At 41.6% G+C, this 16,295-nt stretch overlaps 1 protein-coding gene across 2 annotated transcripts; it reads right to left on the reverse strand.

Moving 5' to 3' along the window:
• Nucleotides 1–9,653: 9,653 nt before the first annotated feature.
• Nucleotides 9,654–15,568, reverse strand: rnf214 (ring finger protein 214). Of its 2 annotated transcripts, XM_085295423.1 has the most exons (7): nt 15,437–15,568; nt 15,211–15,341; nt 14,512–14,741; nt 13,793–13,926; nt 11,473–11,701; nt 11,171–11,380; nt 9,654–10,838 (listed from the first exon to the last, which is right to left on the reverse strand). In XM_085295423.1, exons 2-7 carry the CDS (start codon nt 15,338–15,340, stop codon nt 10,014–10,016), a joined length of 1,758 nt encoding a protein of 585 aa, XP_085151549.1. In that variant the 5' UTR covers nt 15,341; nt 15,437–15,568; the 3' UTR covers nt 9,654–10,013. The 2 variants fall into 2 exon arrangements, with proteins under 2 accessions (XP_085151549.1, XP_085151550.1); XM_085295424.1 differs by having other exon boundaries at nt 15,211–15,548.
• Between the last annotated feature and the right edge of the window lie 727 nt (nt 15,569–16,295).

The raw sequence follows: 16,295 nt of genomic DNA on the forward strand, positions 1-16,295 counted from the left end.
GGTGGTGTCGGGTCTAATTGTTCACAATGGTGGGATGAATAATGTTCCTCTTTTTTGATCCCCGTTATCAGAGCAATATTTCATAAATATTACCTTCCCTGTATCATAGTGACACCTGAACTCTTATGTAGATATTAACTTACTGCTTCATTTAACAGTCATTAACTGGCTTTTTCATGTTTTATCAAATGACTAAAGAAAAGGGATACGTTTATGCCAGAAACCTTTTTCAATTCCTTAAGTCGCTTCTCTTAAACTGTAGATTTACTTAAAACTAAAATCACTTCCTGTCTTTCATATCACTGATTCTGTTTTCTAATAAGTGTAGAACCCCAGTTCCACATAGCTGGGGTGCTGCGTAATAGATGTGCAAATCTTGTAAACTAAACTTTATTCACAATAGAACACAGAAAACATATCAGATGTTCAACCTGAGACATTTTACTGTTTCATGAAAAATTCTAGCTCATTTTGGATTTGATGGCAGCAGCACATCTTTAAAAAGTTGAAATAGGGCAACAAATGCCTGGAAAAGTAAGTGGTGCTAAAACAAAACAGCTGAAGGAACGTTTTATTTCTACTTAGGTTAATTGGCAACAGGTTAGTAAGGTGATTGGGAATAAAAAGAGCGTCTTAGACAGGAAGAGTTTCACCAATCTGGAATTCACCGTGTGCAAGGGACACGACCAAAACTATATTGGAGGCGCTGCATTAAAAATGAGCGTGGTTCTGTCATGAAATCGCACCATGGGCTCAGGAAAGCTTCTAGAAATGATTGTCTGTGGACACAGTTTGCTGTGCCCTTCAGTGCAAATGTGAAAACGCTGCTTCTACTCTGGGTCAAAGGTCATTTAAAATGGAGTGAGAACAACCAGCAAACTGTTCTGTGGTCAGGTGGATTGAAATCTGAAATTGTTTTTGGAAAACACAGTTGCCGTATCCTCAAGACAAAAAGGAGAAAGACCATCTGGCTTGTTCTCAACACTCTCAGTTCAAACGCCTGTATCTCTGATGGTATGGAGGTACATTAGTGTCTATAGAGTTAGCTGTTTGCACATCTGAAAGGCAATAATGAAAGGTATACACAGGTTTTAGAGGAATATTTGCTCCAGACATTTACTGGCTGTTGTTAAAGTGTTGAGGTCAGAAAGCCCTGGTAAACATGAATTTTGTGATGTGGTACTTCCATCAAATCAAACTTACTTTTTTGTCTCAAATCTGTTTGTTTTTTCTCAGTTTAAGCATTTGATATGTTTACTTCAGAGCTTTGCTGAGAAGTCCTGACTTTAAGATTCTGGAGAATAAACTTTGTTCAGCCTTATTTTGATGGTCTCTGTTAATCTGACAAATAAAACTTCCCAAGTTTTGCAGCCTTCTTCTTCTTCTTCTCGAACAATAAATGAAGCCGTCACTGAGCCGTCCTCCAGCACCGTCAGAGGTCCTCTGCAGGTCCCAGGACCCCACTTTTGACCACGGCTGACCAAGATGGATGTCATGTGTGAATTGTGCTCACTGGTAATTTAATGGACAATACATAACAAAGCGTATATTTATTTCTGCGCGCTTCAGCAGCATCAAAAACAGTCACTTAACAGGGCAGGATTTATGGTGTTTGGGTAGCAAATTGGTCTTTGATGGTTCCCACGCAGGGTCAGCTGCTTCCCCACGGAGCCTAATGGGGTTTGCTCTAATAGCGTCCCTCAATCATCGCAGTGAATATGAAACATGAGCTCACCGGCTGACAATTAGCAAAACAACAAGGAGAGATGAGAGGGTGTGATATGTGAGGAATGCAGGATTTATTGGGATTTTTTTTCCCAAACACTCCTCGCCTGTTCATGCAACAAAAAATGAAAGCTATTTGTTTTCCTTTTTCCCCCCACCCTCTACTCTTTCTCTTCACTCCTTTTCTTCGAGGGGTTGGAGTGGGGTGGGGGGATGAAGTTAAACTGATAAATTAGACCTCATTTATTGGACAACAGTTTGAGTCAATACCCAGGGGCCTCCGCTGTGCAGTGTGGACGAGGTTCCAGAACCACTAATTGGATCACTCCGTGTGGATGGAAGGGGAGGGGCTGGGGGTGTTTGGGTGAGAGGGGGGGTTTAAGGGGTGGGCGGGACAGGCGGTGCATTTGGCCAACACTGACGCCTTCACACACACAGACGCACACACACAGAGTAGCAGTTGTCTTGCGGTGGACGTCCACGGCACACGCCACGAAAACAGACGAGACAAGCGCTTGATTTGACAGCCGGGGCGGAGGGCCGGAGAGGGTGGGGGGCTGCAGGAGTCATGTATAGATTTTTGTGTCTGTTGTTTTGGCTTATTTGTGTGCTTCTTTTACTCAGTCAATCAAATTTAATTGACACCGCTGGGCTATGGTCGGGGGCCCCGTGGCATGCTGGGATGACAGGCCTTTAATGCCAAAGAGAAGAGAGGAGGTTCTTCTGCCTGTGAAGGATGGAGGGAATGCGAGGGGGTGAGGGTGAGGAAGACGAGGGCAGAGGGTGACAATTCCTCAGCCCATCAACAGCATTAATTGATGTAACGACAGCGATGATGGATTCTAATAAATACAACCTTTAAGAAAAAAGGTAATTAGATGGCGTCCTGTGCAAAGCGCCAAGCGCTGATTCCAGACTGGCTGATAAACACCATTCGTCTTCCACAGCGGCCTTCAGACGGACACGAGGCATCATTTACATGCAGATCAAACTCAGCATTTGCATTTTAGCTTAAATGAGAACACAACAGAGCATCATGTTGCTTTGTAGCCTTACCAACAGCCAAACTTGGCCTTAACAAATGTGAAACTGTTGGTATCAAAAAGTGCAGATTTGATATTTCTCATGTTAGATTACAAGAGTTCTGCATAAGCCTGAAAGTGGCCAAGACAGGACCCAGTTAACCCAAAAGGTGCTGGGCAGGAGATCTGCTGTCATGTTTTTTATATTGCATTATAGCTATGACTAATGTTGCTGTTAGCCTTAGTTTTTCCGTCGCTTCGTGTTATATAATATAATAATAAGGTCCATCTGTATGGCACATTTCACAACCTGCATTACAAAGTGCTTCACAGAAACTATGACTAAAAGAGGAAATTGTAAATCAGACAATAACGACGTGAGCTTCTTTTGGCAGGTCATTCCACAACTGAGGAGTCCTAAACACTCGATCATCTTTTGTCCTTAAGTGTGATGTCAGACCAGTTAACAGGTTTCTGCCTGAGGATCTGAGGCTGTGAATTGGTTGGTACAGGAGAAGCAGTTCTAATATATATCCTGAGACAAGACTATTAAAAGGCTTTAAGAGTCATAAGTGAAATCTTAAAATCGATTATGACCGGCCAGTGTAAAGGCATTAAAACTGGTGTAATAAGCCTTGCTGCAGCATTTTGTACAATCTGAAGTCGATTTAATGTGTTCTGATTTATAGCCATTAGAGTAAGAGGACACGAAAGCATGAATGATGGCCTGAGTGTCATTAAAACTTAATTTTGAAAGGATTCTTACAATATTCCTGAGGTGGTAGCACAGCTGGGTGAGATGAGATTAGGATCCAAAATCACCACCAGGGTTTCTGACAGCTGATTTTACATGTGTGGATAAAAGGCAGAGAGAAGATTTATTGATTCTTGGGTTCTTCTTGTGTTTTCCTTTTTTCACTGTGCTGTCTGTCTCGCTAGGCTTGGGCCCTCTTTCAGTTTACTTCCTGTTTTACTTTGAAGGCTAGACCCTTTTGTGCCTTTCTGTGGTTTGATTTGATTTCCCCCCCTTTGTTCTTTTCCCACCCTCTGTTATACCTGATTTAGTTCACCTGTTCATACCTGTTTCCCTCCTCGTGCATATTTAGTCACTGTGCATGCACTCAATTCTTTTTTTTAATGCAGTGTTTTCTGATGCTGGTTCTTTTTGCTTGGATTTGTCATATTTTCCCATTTTTGAGTTTTTTTCCCCTCTGCCTTCATTGTGTGGTATTTATTTTAAGTTAGTTTTTCACACTCCCAGGAATTCTGAGCTACTTTTCTGTTTTTTTTTTTCTTTTCTGTCTCATGACCACAACAAAGTTATTCATATGTGTATATTTAGCTCATGTTTGTTGCCTTTTCTTCAAAGGTTTTCCATCAATATATGGAGCTCAAGTGTTCCCTGGTGTTCTCGGGTCCTTTTTTCCCCCTTGTCTTTATCCGCGTGTCCTTATAAGGCTTTTTAGAGGCTGGTTGACACTTCACCCCTGTCAGGACTATAGCCTTCCATTCACCATCCAACCTCAAACAACTCAAATGCCTTTTCATCAACTGGCAACTTTAGGAGTTGAAAGATTAAGCCAGCATGGATGTGCCAAACACTAGAGTTCCAATAATAGCCTCAAAAGGGAGTTAATCTTCACAGCATTAGCACAGCATTACAAAGCGTGCTTAGCTCCTGGTACAACAATCTAACACAGACAGAATTTGTGCTCTTGCTGCCTTTTCAAGCATTTTAATCACATTATGCTGACATAAAATATGCCTTTTCAGGCAGTAAAAAGCTTTAAAAAGCTTATGATTTACTTTTAGTGAGGTAAATGCTACTATTTTATTTATTTTTCTTCACTGATTACTTGAAATGTGGCTAATGCACTTGTTTATGGTAGCAGTTTGCTAAGTAAGCTTGTTAGCATTAGCTGATTAACTCTCATCCACATATGGTTGCACAAAATCCAACATGGAAGCGTCCAAAATGCCAAACCAATGGCTCACAATGCTAGTCTATCTTGTATATGCACTCTGTGCTTTCCATCCATGTGTTTTGTATTAAGTGTGATCTTACACTGTTATGACGCCCATTAGAGTTGCTTCAGGCTTTTATCTAAAAGTGGAACGAGCAACCAAATGAATCTTTGCATGTAGGGCAGAAAAACATGTTTCAGTCTTAATGCATCACATTGAAACACATGAAATGCACAGACAGATGAATGACAGGACCCAAACCAGAGATGAGCCTGAAGCTTGGTGTGACAGGAAGTGGTTCAACAACAGGTGCATTTAGTTCAGGTCAAACTTTCGTTGTTCTAGGTGTGCACGGACACAGACAGAGCCTTTACTTAGATTTTGCCTTTTAATAACACGTTGTTTCATCTGAGCAGTGTTATTAGAATATGATAATATTGATGGCATACACAAGGTCTGGTGTGTGGTGGATCAGTCAGCTTGGTACAAGCTGCTGCAACCAGAAACAAATCTGTGTACCTAATGTAAAAATTAAAAAGATCAAATTCACTTTTAAAAAATGTAAATAGTGACCTGCTTAGTTTTATTGCGTTTCACTTATTTATGTTCCTCAAATCATTTTACTGTCACCTTTATGTCTTTGGACATGTGATCTACAGTGTGATAGTTCAGCCTGTTAGTGGAGTTCAGGGTTTATATTGTGAGCGCAGCATTTATGATTCAGCTTTGATATTGGCAGATGCAAAAAAAACATCATCATTCAGAGAGATAACGGGACTCCCAGCTGAGAGCTGCCATGTGTTATAGTTAAATTACAACAAGGCTTTAAACTGAGGAAGTTACAAGAGCTCAAAGAAAGAAAAGACAGAAGTCTTCATCACAAAATGACAGGAGAAAATGATTCTTGCAGGTCTATCAGTATTTTCTTTCCTCATTGTTTGCATTTTTATGTGCTTTTTATTAATCATGGGATCTATTACATTTTTTAAATGCAATTTAATATAAAAATTAAACAATCTGAGTTTTAAAGGTTAAGGAAACCAAAACAGGTGGTTTTAGACCTTTTTCTGTTCCTTTATTTAAGTCTTGAGCTTTCTTAAAAATGATTTTAGAAGGAAAACTTCTAATTGTAGTTATCACTGCTGATGTTCATGGATATCAGCCTTTTTGACTGATATCAACACATAAATAATGTTTACTGGTGTCAGTAGCTAATGTTTAAGGATGAATGTGATGAAGTGCTGAAAGCCTCTGAACCAGTTCAGATATTTTCCAGTGATTATAATTAACCTGGCACAAACATGGACGTGAATTACAGCAAACAAAAGAAACTACCAGGAAGAAAAAATAGCGGGCAAGTTATTATTTCAATTTTAATTTCAATTTTTAACTCCAACACAGCTTTGATTGTATTTCATTTATATATATTTTTTTCTTCTGTATATTACTCATCGTTTTTTAATCTTATATTTTATCTGGAAAACGAGTGAACCGAGGCTCGGGTCAGCTGACATGCAGTCCCCCTGCACGGCCAGCTGGGGGCAGCATTGCAGAGTTTAAGCCGCTGCAGAAGCAAACTGACCCTCAGCAGCAGTTTCGCTCTTCAGCAGCCGTTTGGCATTTACCTCCTCTCTCACGCAGTCGATTTTGTTGATTCTGAGCATGAAAACAGCAGCGGCACCTTGTTAAAGTGTTTGTTCGGCCTGCAGACTGTTTGTCCCCGGAGAACCGGCTCGCTGGGAGCAAGTATCCCGAATAACCTGCAGTAAACCGGTGTCTTATTTTAATCTTTTTTTGCCTCTATAATTGACAGTGGGCTCAGTTTCCTTCCCTGTGCACAAACAGTTTGTGACCCCGGAGACGACGAGGCGATCGTTGATGATGTTCTGTAAAATGTCAGAAACACGCGAGTGTTACACCCAAAGAGATGATTGATTTCCCCCCCCCCACCTCCCAATTTCTAAAATGTTGTGGAAGCGGGAAGCTTTCAACTGAGAGGTTCTTTAATAAACAGCTGCTTTTCCCTCCGCACACAGACGTGAAATAGCCACAGAGGGAACATCTCGTTAACATTTATCTGTTTTAACACGAGAGAGCATCCGAGTATTTCTGTTCTCTGAAGACAGAATCTCAAATGTCACATCAGCATCGCGTGCGCGCGCACAGACACACACGAGAACTGTGTGATAAAAATCTCAGAGCTTTAAAATTGTATGTGCACTACTAAAATACACTTTCCCCTGATGTTTCTAGAATAAAACGCGATGGAAACTCCAAATATGAACCTCCATACTAATTTTTCATTATTAAGATTAGGATAATGAATTTACATGATCCAAGCATTTACAACAGTCAGTTGAGTCTCTAAGTATTTGGACATGACCCTGTTTTTTTTTTGTTTTTGTTTTTTAAAATGATTTATTTATTTATTTATTACTAGCTTTACTGCAGGACCTTCAGCAGCTGGTTGATTTGATGTGTGCTTTCAGTTTTGTCTTCAGTCACTGAAACTTAAGCTCTACTGTGAAATCTCTTGCCATTTATTTGCCTTGGGAATATCTTGGCTTGCTTTTATAGTATGATTTGCCTCATTAGCTAATGGCACTGTGAACCTCCATTCATTCGATTTTTCCAGCATTTGACTGACTGCATGAATCCTAGTAGAGCGTATAATTAACATAAATGGTAAAATGGTAAATGGCCTGTATTTATATAGCGCTTTACTAGTCCCTAAGGACCCCAAAGCGCTTTACATATCCAGTCATCCACCCATTCACGCACACATTCATACACTGGTGATGGCAAGCTACATTGTAGCCACAGCCACCCTGGGGCGCACTGACAGAGGCGAGGCTGCCGGACACTGGCGCCACCGGGCCCTCTGACCATAAACAGAAGAGTTATGGCTGTCCTGTGGTTTCATTTCACATAACTGCTGTTTCCTATCATGATGACGTCTGCAGTGCATGGGGCGAAGGCATGCTGACTGGACTGTGCAGGAGCCAGGCTGGGACTGGCATTTCAGGACTACAGCATATAAATGATTGGCTTCAATGAGACAAGAAGGGTCCAATCTATGGAGGTTTATTTGTAGCTCTTTATCCAACCAGCCACACCACTGATTGTTTTAAACTTTGCTTTGATCTGGGTCTAGAAAGAGTAAGGCGAGCTGCCATTTGTTTTCTGTTACTCCTAGGAGGTAAGCGCTTGTATGATGCTTTATTAATGTTGGGTCAGCTGGCTGGAATTGATAGTTCCTTTGTTTTCTAGAGATCTTGACAGAAAAGAGTCAACTGTTCTTCTTTAGGTTCTTGATGACGTTTCACCTCTCAGACAGTCATTGCTCTCATCTGAGATGCTTCTTTGGTTCTAAAAACAGAATGTGGAGAGTTACAGATGTTTAACCCCTAGTGGGGGTTTGTCTCCTTGGACATTCATGGGTGTCATTGACCCACAACTGATCCAGTCATAATAGTAGTAGCAGGGTGTGTGTGTGTACATGTTTAGACGTCTTTGCAAGGAAAGAAAATTGGGATGCTACTATACTTGTGGGGACCAACAGCCACTTAAAAAATGCCTGTCCCCACGAGTTTGAAGGCATTTTTGAGGTTCAAAATGTGGTTTTAGTGTCAGGGTTACAATTAGGTTATGGTCAGGTTTAGGCTGAGGGTTAGGATTAGGCATTCATGTTCGATGGTTAGGGTAAGCGGCTAGGGAAAGCATTGTCAGTGAGGTGTCCTCACTAAGATATGAAAACGAATGTCTGTGTCATTTATCTATTTTACTTTATGTGGCATGTTGTGAGAGTAAAACATGAACTTGAAGAGCCTGCTGTTCATTCATGTGATTCGAATCATGTGACTAAACCTTTCATCATCCCAACGCTGCAACAAAAATCATGATGTCGTTCTATCGAGACTTAAATCAGTTGTTTCAAAAAGTAACATAAAATAATGTTGGTTAGCTACACTGGAGTCAACAACAATTTCCTCAAAACAAGTTCACCTCTTTTAAGAAAATAACACTAAGGGCTCAATTATAGAAAAGCTTGACTTGATACAAATGATTTTTTTTGTTTTTGCTGTAAAATGGATCCAAAAAAAAACCCAACCCTCCAGCAGCTGGTTTTTAGTAGTGTGTTTTATGGCTCAGTTTTCCTTTAAATACTTGCCGTGGATCACAGCGTGGACTCTCACACTGTAAAAACTTCAGTCCGAGAGGATTCAGTCTGTCATGTACTCAGACCCAAACCTCTGATCGCTCATTCTCACTCACTCCGTTATCTCTTCCTGAATGAAATAATAGTCAAATAAAACTCTCTCATTTTGCTGAGGGGTCCTCCGGGAGCCTCTTAGGGACCCTCGAGAGTCCCCAGACCACAGTTTGGGAGCAGTCGGTCGGGTCCGAGTTTACAGGCTGCGGTAATGATGCTTGTTTGTCCAGTGGTCTGTAAATCACACCAAAATTAGAGTTGTCACAGGATTCACTGGAGACACAGCAGACCATCACTAATACCTCTGCACCGTGGAGACACTCTATAACACCGAAACAAAAACACGCACACTCTAAAACCAGCCTGCAGAGGAGATAAAAGTAGTTTTAAACTGATACAGACCATCTTTAATAGGAGCCTCTGGAGTTATGACTGTGAACTGCAGACCCACAAAGGGACCATTTAAAATAGTGATACTAGTGATAATAGTAATTTCTTAATTTATTACTGTTTATTTATGTTTGTGATCAGTGTTGGACAAGTTACTTTGAAAAAGTAATTAGTTATAGTTACTTCTTCAAAAAAGTAATTAACGGAGTTAAAATATTGCAAAATTATACGTGGGGCAAATTATTGACAGCTGCCCAATTCAAAAAGATTGTTGTTACATTAACTTTATGCTGACCCAATGTTGATGATGGTGTGATGAAAAGCAAAAAGATCTCAAATTAATTCTTCCTTATTTATTTATTTATTTAGACCTACAGATCAGTGTGATTCAGAGTTGTAGGCAGTTGTATTTTTCATCCTGTGGCAGAATAACATTACAGACACTGAGAAGACTAACTTGATTTTTAAGGCTTTGTAGTCAAACTCGTTTCTGTAACCCAAACTTCAGTGTTTAAAAATTCACCCAGTTAAATCCAGTGTATTAGCAGTCAAAACACTACAGATTACTCAGCTACATGCTAAACATTGCCAAAAAAATCCAGACAACTAATTAAACACTGAATATATCATAACACTATAATAACATAACTAATATTTGGAACGACACTGATGAGAGTCACAGCTGACTGTCATCTCTGTCACTTTGCTGGACAGAAGGGGCAGGAGTTGTTCTTGCTGGACTGCAGCCACACCTGGATACAGTCTTTGTGGATGGTGTGAGAGCAGCTCAGTGGGTGGCGGCTTTCTGGGTCCACATGGTTCTGGCACATCAGGCAGAGTTTACGGGGCCCGGCAGCGTGTCCACTTGGTGCTGCTCTCTGAATGGGATTCATTGGCCTCTGGATGGGGCCTGGGGGAGTGGGCCGGCTAATGGGCCCCAGGGCTGACCTCTCGTTTTGGGCCAGCCTGAAGCCAACCTGCTCGATGACTTCCTCCATGGACATGCCGGCCAAGGTACCACGAGAGCTTTTTACCTGCTGGAGCAGAGACGTCAGCTGAGCCCTGTTGCATTGTGGGAACCTCGCACCGAGCTTCTCCAGGACTTTGTCCAGTTTGCCTGCCGGTGCAGAGGAAGCTGCAGTAGTAGCTACAGCGTGGGGTGGTGGGGAAGGAGCTACAGGGTGGGTGGCCTGAAAGGGGGGAGAGGGGGACAGACTAGGAGGAGGAGTCACCCTCACTGGGCCTCTGATGTGAGGCAGAAGCTGAGGGGGAGGCTGGAACTGAGGTGGAGGTTGATCCTGCAATGATGGGGAGGGTTGGAAGTATTGCGGGGGTGGGGGGTGGTGGTAAGGGGCACGGTACTGGGGATGGTGCGGGTGAGGGTGATGGTGCTGCTGCTGCTGTTGGTAATACTGTGGGTGCCTCTGCTGTTGGAGGGGTCGATGAGCTGGGTTTGAAAGAGGCGGGGCCATGATGTGTGGCTGAACCAGTGACTGCATCACCTGATCGAATCGCAGCTCAGCCTGTTCGAGAAAACGCGTAGTTACTAACAGAGCTGATGACAAGCAGTCGTCTATGAAGGAGCATATGTAGCATTTATCAGTATCTTTCACAAAGGAATAGAGAAATCTGATAACATAGATGGGAGAGTGGGATGGACATGAAAACACAAGGTGAAAATAAGTCTAAACCCTTTCTATCATGATGAAACAGAAATAAAGATTTAAAAAGGTGAACAAATATGGGAACTAATACAAAGTAAAGTAAATAAAGAGGGAAATTAGAGCCTCAAGTTGATACAATGTGGTACATTTAGTAGTATATTTATTTCACTGAATTCGCTTGAGTCTCTCACCATGGGAACCTGCGGTAAAGAAGGCACATTGATCCTAGGGAGGGACTCTAACTCTCGCCCCTGGTGAAGCTGCTGCAGAACCTCCTGGAAGCGGCTTTGGAGCTCAGCCTGGTTCCTCTTGACCAACGCTTCTTTCTTCTCCCACTTCTGTCTCTCATGAGAATACTGCTGTGGGAACTCCACCCTGAGTGCGTTCAGGTATTGCCCCACCTAGGACATAATCAGTCTCATGATTATCATTACTTATATAAATAAGGTGCCTGACAGATTATGATCTGTTTATCTAGAACTGGGGTCTAAACCTCTTTCAGCCAGGCCTCAATGCGAGCCATGGCTACGTCTCTCTGCTTCTCCACAGCTGCAATCTCGTCCTGCAAGGCCCGAAGCTGAGCTTCCTGTGCTTCCTTCCTCACTCGCTCCATCTCCTGCCTCAGCTCCTCCAGCTCTTCCTGCCACCTCCGTTGTTCCTCGCTTTGCTCCTCTGTAAGCGCTGTCAGCTTTTTTTCACCCTCCTCCAGCTCTGTGGCCAGCCTGATTGCCAGAGGAAGATGAACAGAGAAGAGCAGAGTTAGCAAGCAGAAAATTATTTTGTAACAAATTCCTCTTTTTAAAATTTAAATATATTCTAGTTTCTTTAATTTTCTGTCAAAAGGAATTAAGGCATTATCTTAGGTTTTATAAAAGTGTGACTTTAGCTGCAATTTTAGAACCTCATTTTAGCCTACCGATATTGCCATATCACAGATATATCACTGTAATCATATGTTGTCCTCTCAACCTTGAGGTCGAGGTCACTCCAACTCGTCCAACATTTTAAGTAGATGCACCTATGGTATCAATTTTAAGCTTGTATGTTACCTTGTTCTCGAGGCAAACTTAGGTGTTCAGGTCTAACATCATCTTAACTACAGTGGGGCAAAAAAGTATTTAGTCAGCCACCGATTGTGCAAGTTCCCCCACTTAAAATGATGACAGAGGTCAGTAATTTGCACCAGAGGTACACTTCAACTGTGAGAGACAGAATGTGAAAAAAAAAAAATCCATGAATTCACATGGTAGGATTTGTAAAGAATTTATTTGTAAATTAGGGTGGAAAATAAGTATTTGGTCACCTCAAACAAGGAAAATCTCTGGCTCTCACAGACCTGTAACGTCTTCTGTAAGAAGCTTTTCTGTCCCCCACTCGTTACCTGTATGAATGACACCTGTTTGAACTCATCATCTGTATAAAAGACACCTGTCCACAGCCTCAAACAGTCAGACTCCAAACTCCGCCATGGCCAAGACCAAAGAGCTTTCGAAGGACACCAGGAAAAGTATTGTAGACCTGCACCAGACTGGGAAGAGTGAATCTACAATAGGCAAGCAGCTTGGTGTGAAGAAATCAACTGTGGGAGCAATCATCAGAAAATGGAAGACATACAAGACCACTGATAATCTCCCTCGATCTGGGGCTCCACGCAAGATCTCATCCCGTGGGGTCAAAATGATCATGAGAACGGTGAGCAAAGATCCCAGAACCACACGGGGGGACCTGGTGAATGACCTGCAGAGAGCTGGGACCAAAGTAACAAAGGTCACCATCAGTAACACACTACAACGGCAGGGAATCAAATCCCACAGTGCCAGACGTGTTCCGCTGCTGAAGCCAGTGCATGTCCAGGCCCGTCTGAAGTTTGCCAGAGAGCACATGGATGATACAGCAGAGGATTGGGAGAATGTCATGTGGTCAGATGAAACCAAAGTAGAACTTTTTGGTATAAACTCAACTCGTCGTGTTTGGAGGAAGAAGAATACTGAGTTGCATCCCAAGAACACCATACCTACTGTGAAGCATGGGGGTGGAAACATCATGCTATGGGGCTGTTTTTCTGCCAAGGGGACAGGACGACTGATCCGTGTTAAGGACAGAATGAATGGGGCCATGTATCGTGAGATTTTGAGCCAAAACCTCCTTCCATCAGTGAGAACTTTGAAGATGAAACGAGGCTGGGTCTTCCAACATGACAATGATCCAAAACACACCGCCCGGGCAACAAAGGAGTGGCTCCGTAAGAAGCATTTGAAAGTCCTGGAGTGGCCTAGCCAGTCTCCAGACCTCAACCCCATAGAAAATCTGTGGCGGGAGTTGAAAGTCCGTGTTGCTCGGCGACAGCCCCAAAACATCACTGCTCTCGAGAAGATCTGCATGGAGGAATGGGCCAAAATACCAGCTACTGTGTGTGCAAACCTGGTAAAGACCTATAGTAAACGTTTGACCTCTGTTATTGCCAACAAAGGTTATGTTACAAAGTATTGAGTTGTATTTTTGTTATTGACCAAATACTTATTTTCCACCCTGATTTACGAATAAATTCTTTACAAATCCTACCATGTGGATTCATGGATTTTTTTTTTTTTCACATTCTGTCTCTCACAGTTGAAGTGTACCTCTGGTGCAAATTACTGACCTCTGTCATCATTTTAAGTGGGGGAACTTGCACAATCGGTGGCTGACTAAATACTTTTTTGCCCCACTGTATAGGCATCTTTAATGTACAGTCTATGATCACAATGCAGCGATACAAAGTGAACAGAATTTGTTTTGTTGGGAATATGGTGGGAATATGGTTTAAGTCTTACCTGTTCTTCTCCTCCTCTGCTCTGTTTTTCTCAGTGGTCATCTCTGCTTTCTTGGCTAAGAAGTTCTTCCTGGTGGCTTTGGAGTTGTTCAGCTGCAGTTTCACTCGCAGAGACTCCAGTTTGTCCAGTAGACCCTTAACGCGCGCGCGCGCGCACACACACACACACACACACACACACACACACACACACACACACACACACACACACACACACACACACACACAGTGGTCAATCCCACAAGAGATTCAGAACCATAAACACATGCATGCATTGCATAGCTGTGTGTGTGTGGGTTGATATCTGATATCCTCGTGTTGGTGTTGTTCCCAGATCATCATACTAAATGTTGTTCCAGGATCAACATTGCAAGTGACCAATCAGAATGTTGTGACGTCATACTTTTGCGACTTCGGGAAAAACCGACGTAAAACAAAAAACTGTACTAAAGCTGCGTGAAACCGCCTCTGTCCGCCGATCAACGGACCCTGACCCTAACCCTAACCGTAACCCTTTAATAAACAGTAAGCAGAATTGATATTGTCCTTGCAACATTGGAATTTCATAAATGCACGAATGGCTTGGCGCGCAAAAGAATAACATCACAACAATGTGATTGGTCACTTGCAATGTTGAACCTGGAACAACATTTTCATGATGGTCTGGGAACAACACCAACACGAGGATATCAGATCATCCGTGTGTGTGTGGTGTCTCACCTGGTGTTGCCGAGTGGCCTCCTCCTTTCTTTTCTGTAGCTGTTGTTTGTACTTCTCGTGTTCCACCTCTTCCTGATCCTGTTTTTTCAATAGTTTGTCGTACTGCTCCATCAGGGTGGAGGTGTACTGAAACACGGCCGCCACGTGACTCTCCCAGTCGGGCTCTGTGCTGACACTGGACTCTGCTGTCATGCTGTCTGTCTGCACAGCCTGAGCTCTGTGTTTCAGATCTACAAAAGACAACAAGGAAACAACTTATTAGGTACAGAAGTAGTTATGGTAACAGTGAGACTTTAAGGAGTTTAAAAAGCAGTTTATGGTTTCTAAAATCTATTGCATTTTTGTAAATTGCCAAACTGCCACGCCACACTTAACAGACCTGGTATAGCAACTAAACAGCCTGTGAAATACAGTTTCTGTTTAATAAAATGTTTTGTCTACAAGTAAAAACACAGTGAATTTACAGCTTAAAACTAGATTTCACATTCATAAATCACCATTTCCAGCTACAAAACTCTTTAACGGCGAGTTCACTGCACTTTCTCTTATCTGGACCACATTATTTGAGTCTATCAAAGACCACTATGTGCAGACTTCTCAAATTCCCCTTTCATCTAGAAAACACGACACCAGATGTTGTTAAGCTCCACCGGGTATTCTTCACTGTTCAGCTGTCATTGTAAAATTCCGGCGCTTTACCTGTCACTCCCATTTTGGCGAAATCCAGTTCAAGGCCAAGGTCCAAGTCCGGGTCTCCATCCTGTATTACATGATGGTCTTCCGCTTTATCGTCTGAACCCTCAATAGCCGTTTCCGCGCTAGCATCCATGCTAAAAGAAGTACAAAAACGAAACTTAGTCTTTTGGATTCGCTTTTCTAACTTGACACAAACGTTACGTGTTCTGTAAACACCGAGCGAACTTACAACAACGTAGTGAGCTCCACAAAGGCTCTTTAAAATAAAACTTCGGCGATATCAGCTGCCGTTAAGATCCTGTTTACACCTGGCGCCAGCTACGAATGTGTGCACCCCTAAATGTAATCCGGCTGAAACACTTCAACTGTCCAGGGGTTCCAAAACAAAGATCTTCTATGTAGGTAGATAATTAGGTAGAAATATTTATTTATTTATTTATTTATTTATTTGCACAGGGACATATAGAAAAACTACAACTACATAGATACGACAGGAGTAGCAGAATTGAAATGTAAAGCTGGTGACTTTGTAAGGAATAAATTCATAATAATTAGAACTGTTATTTGCTACATTGTTATTTTTAAAATATAAGAAAATACAATATTGTTTAAGTAACAAAAATACATTTAAAAAAGGAATAAATCACTAGATGGATGTTTATTGGATATTGGATGTTTTTTTTAAAAGAATAAAGTCGCAAATTATTTCTTTATTTTTCCCCTGACTAGTTGATGTAATTAAGTATTTATCTGTACACTCTAAAATTTTGATTTTCATATATCTAGCAGTACCTCTGCGCACATACAATGGTTATAATAGTGCATAATTATTTTATATAAAACCATTTATAAAAGCAGTTCATTTCTTTTTAATTGCATTTTTCTAAATGACCTTTAAAGAAAAAATACCATAAATGACTAAATCACATCTGTAGTTGTCTACTGTTAGCTTATATATTTCAGTTTAATTCGGTTTTTCTTTCTTCTTTAAATGAACTAAAATCCGTCCATTTTAAATATTTACTTTTTCTACTTATTATAATTTTCAATATAGTATTTACAATAAAAAAATTAAATAATGATACAAA

Source organism: Mchenga conophoros, linkage group LG12, assembly GCF_057382185.1.
Source record: "Mchenga conophoros isolate Kocher_MC1m ecotype Shallow Benthic linkage group LG12, M_conophoros_male_GT1.1, whole genome shotgun sequence".
In the NCBI taxonomy this organism is placed as follows: domain Eukaryota; kingdom Metazoa; phylum Chordata; class Actinopteri; order Cichliformes; family Cichlidae; genus Mchenga; species Mchenga conophoros.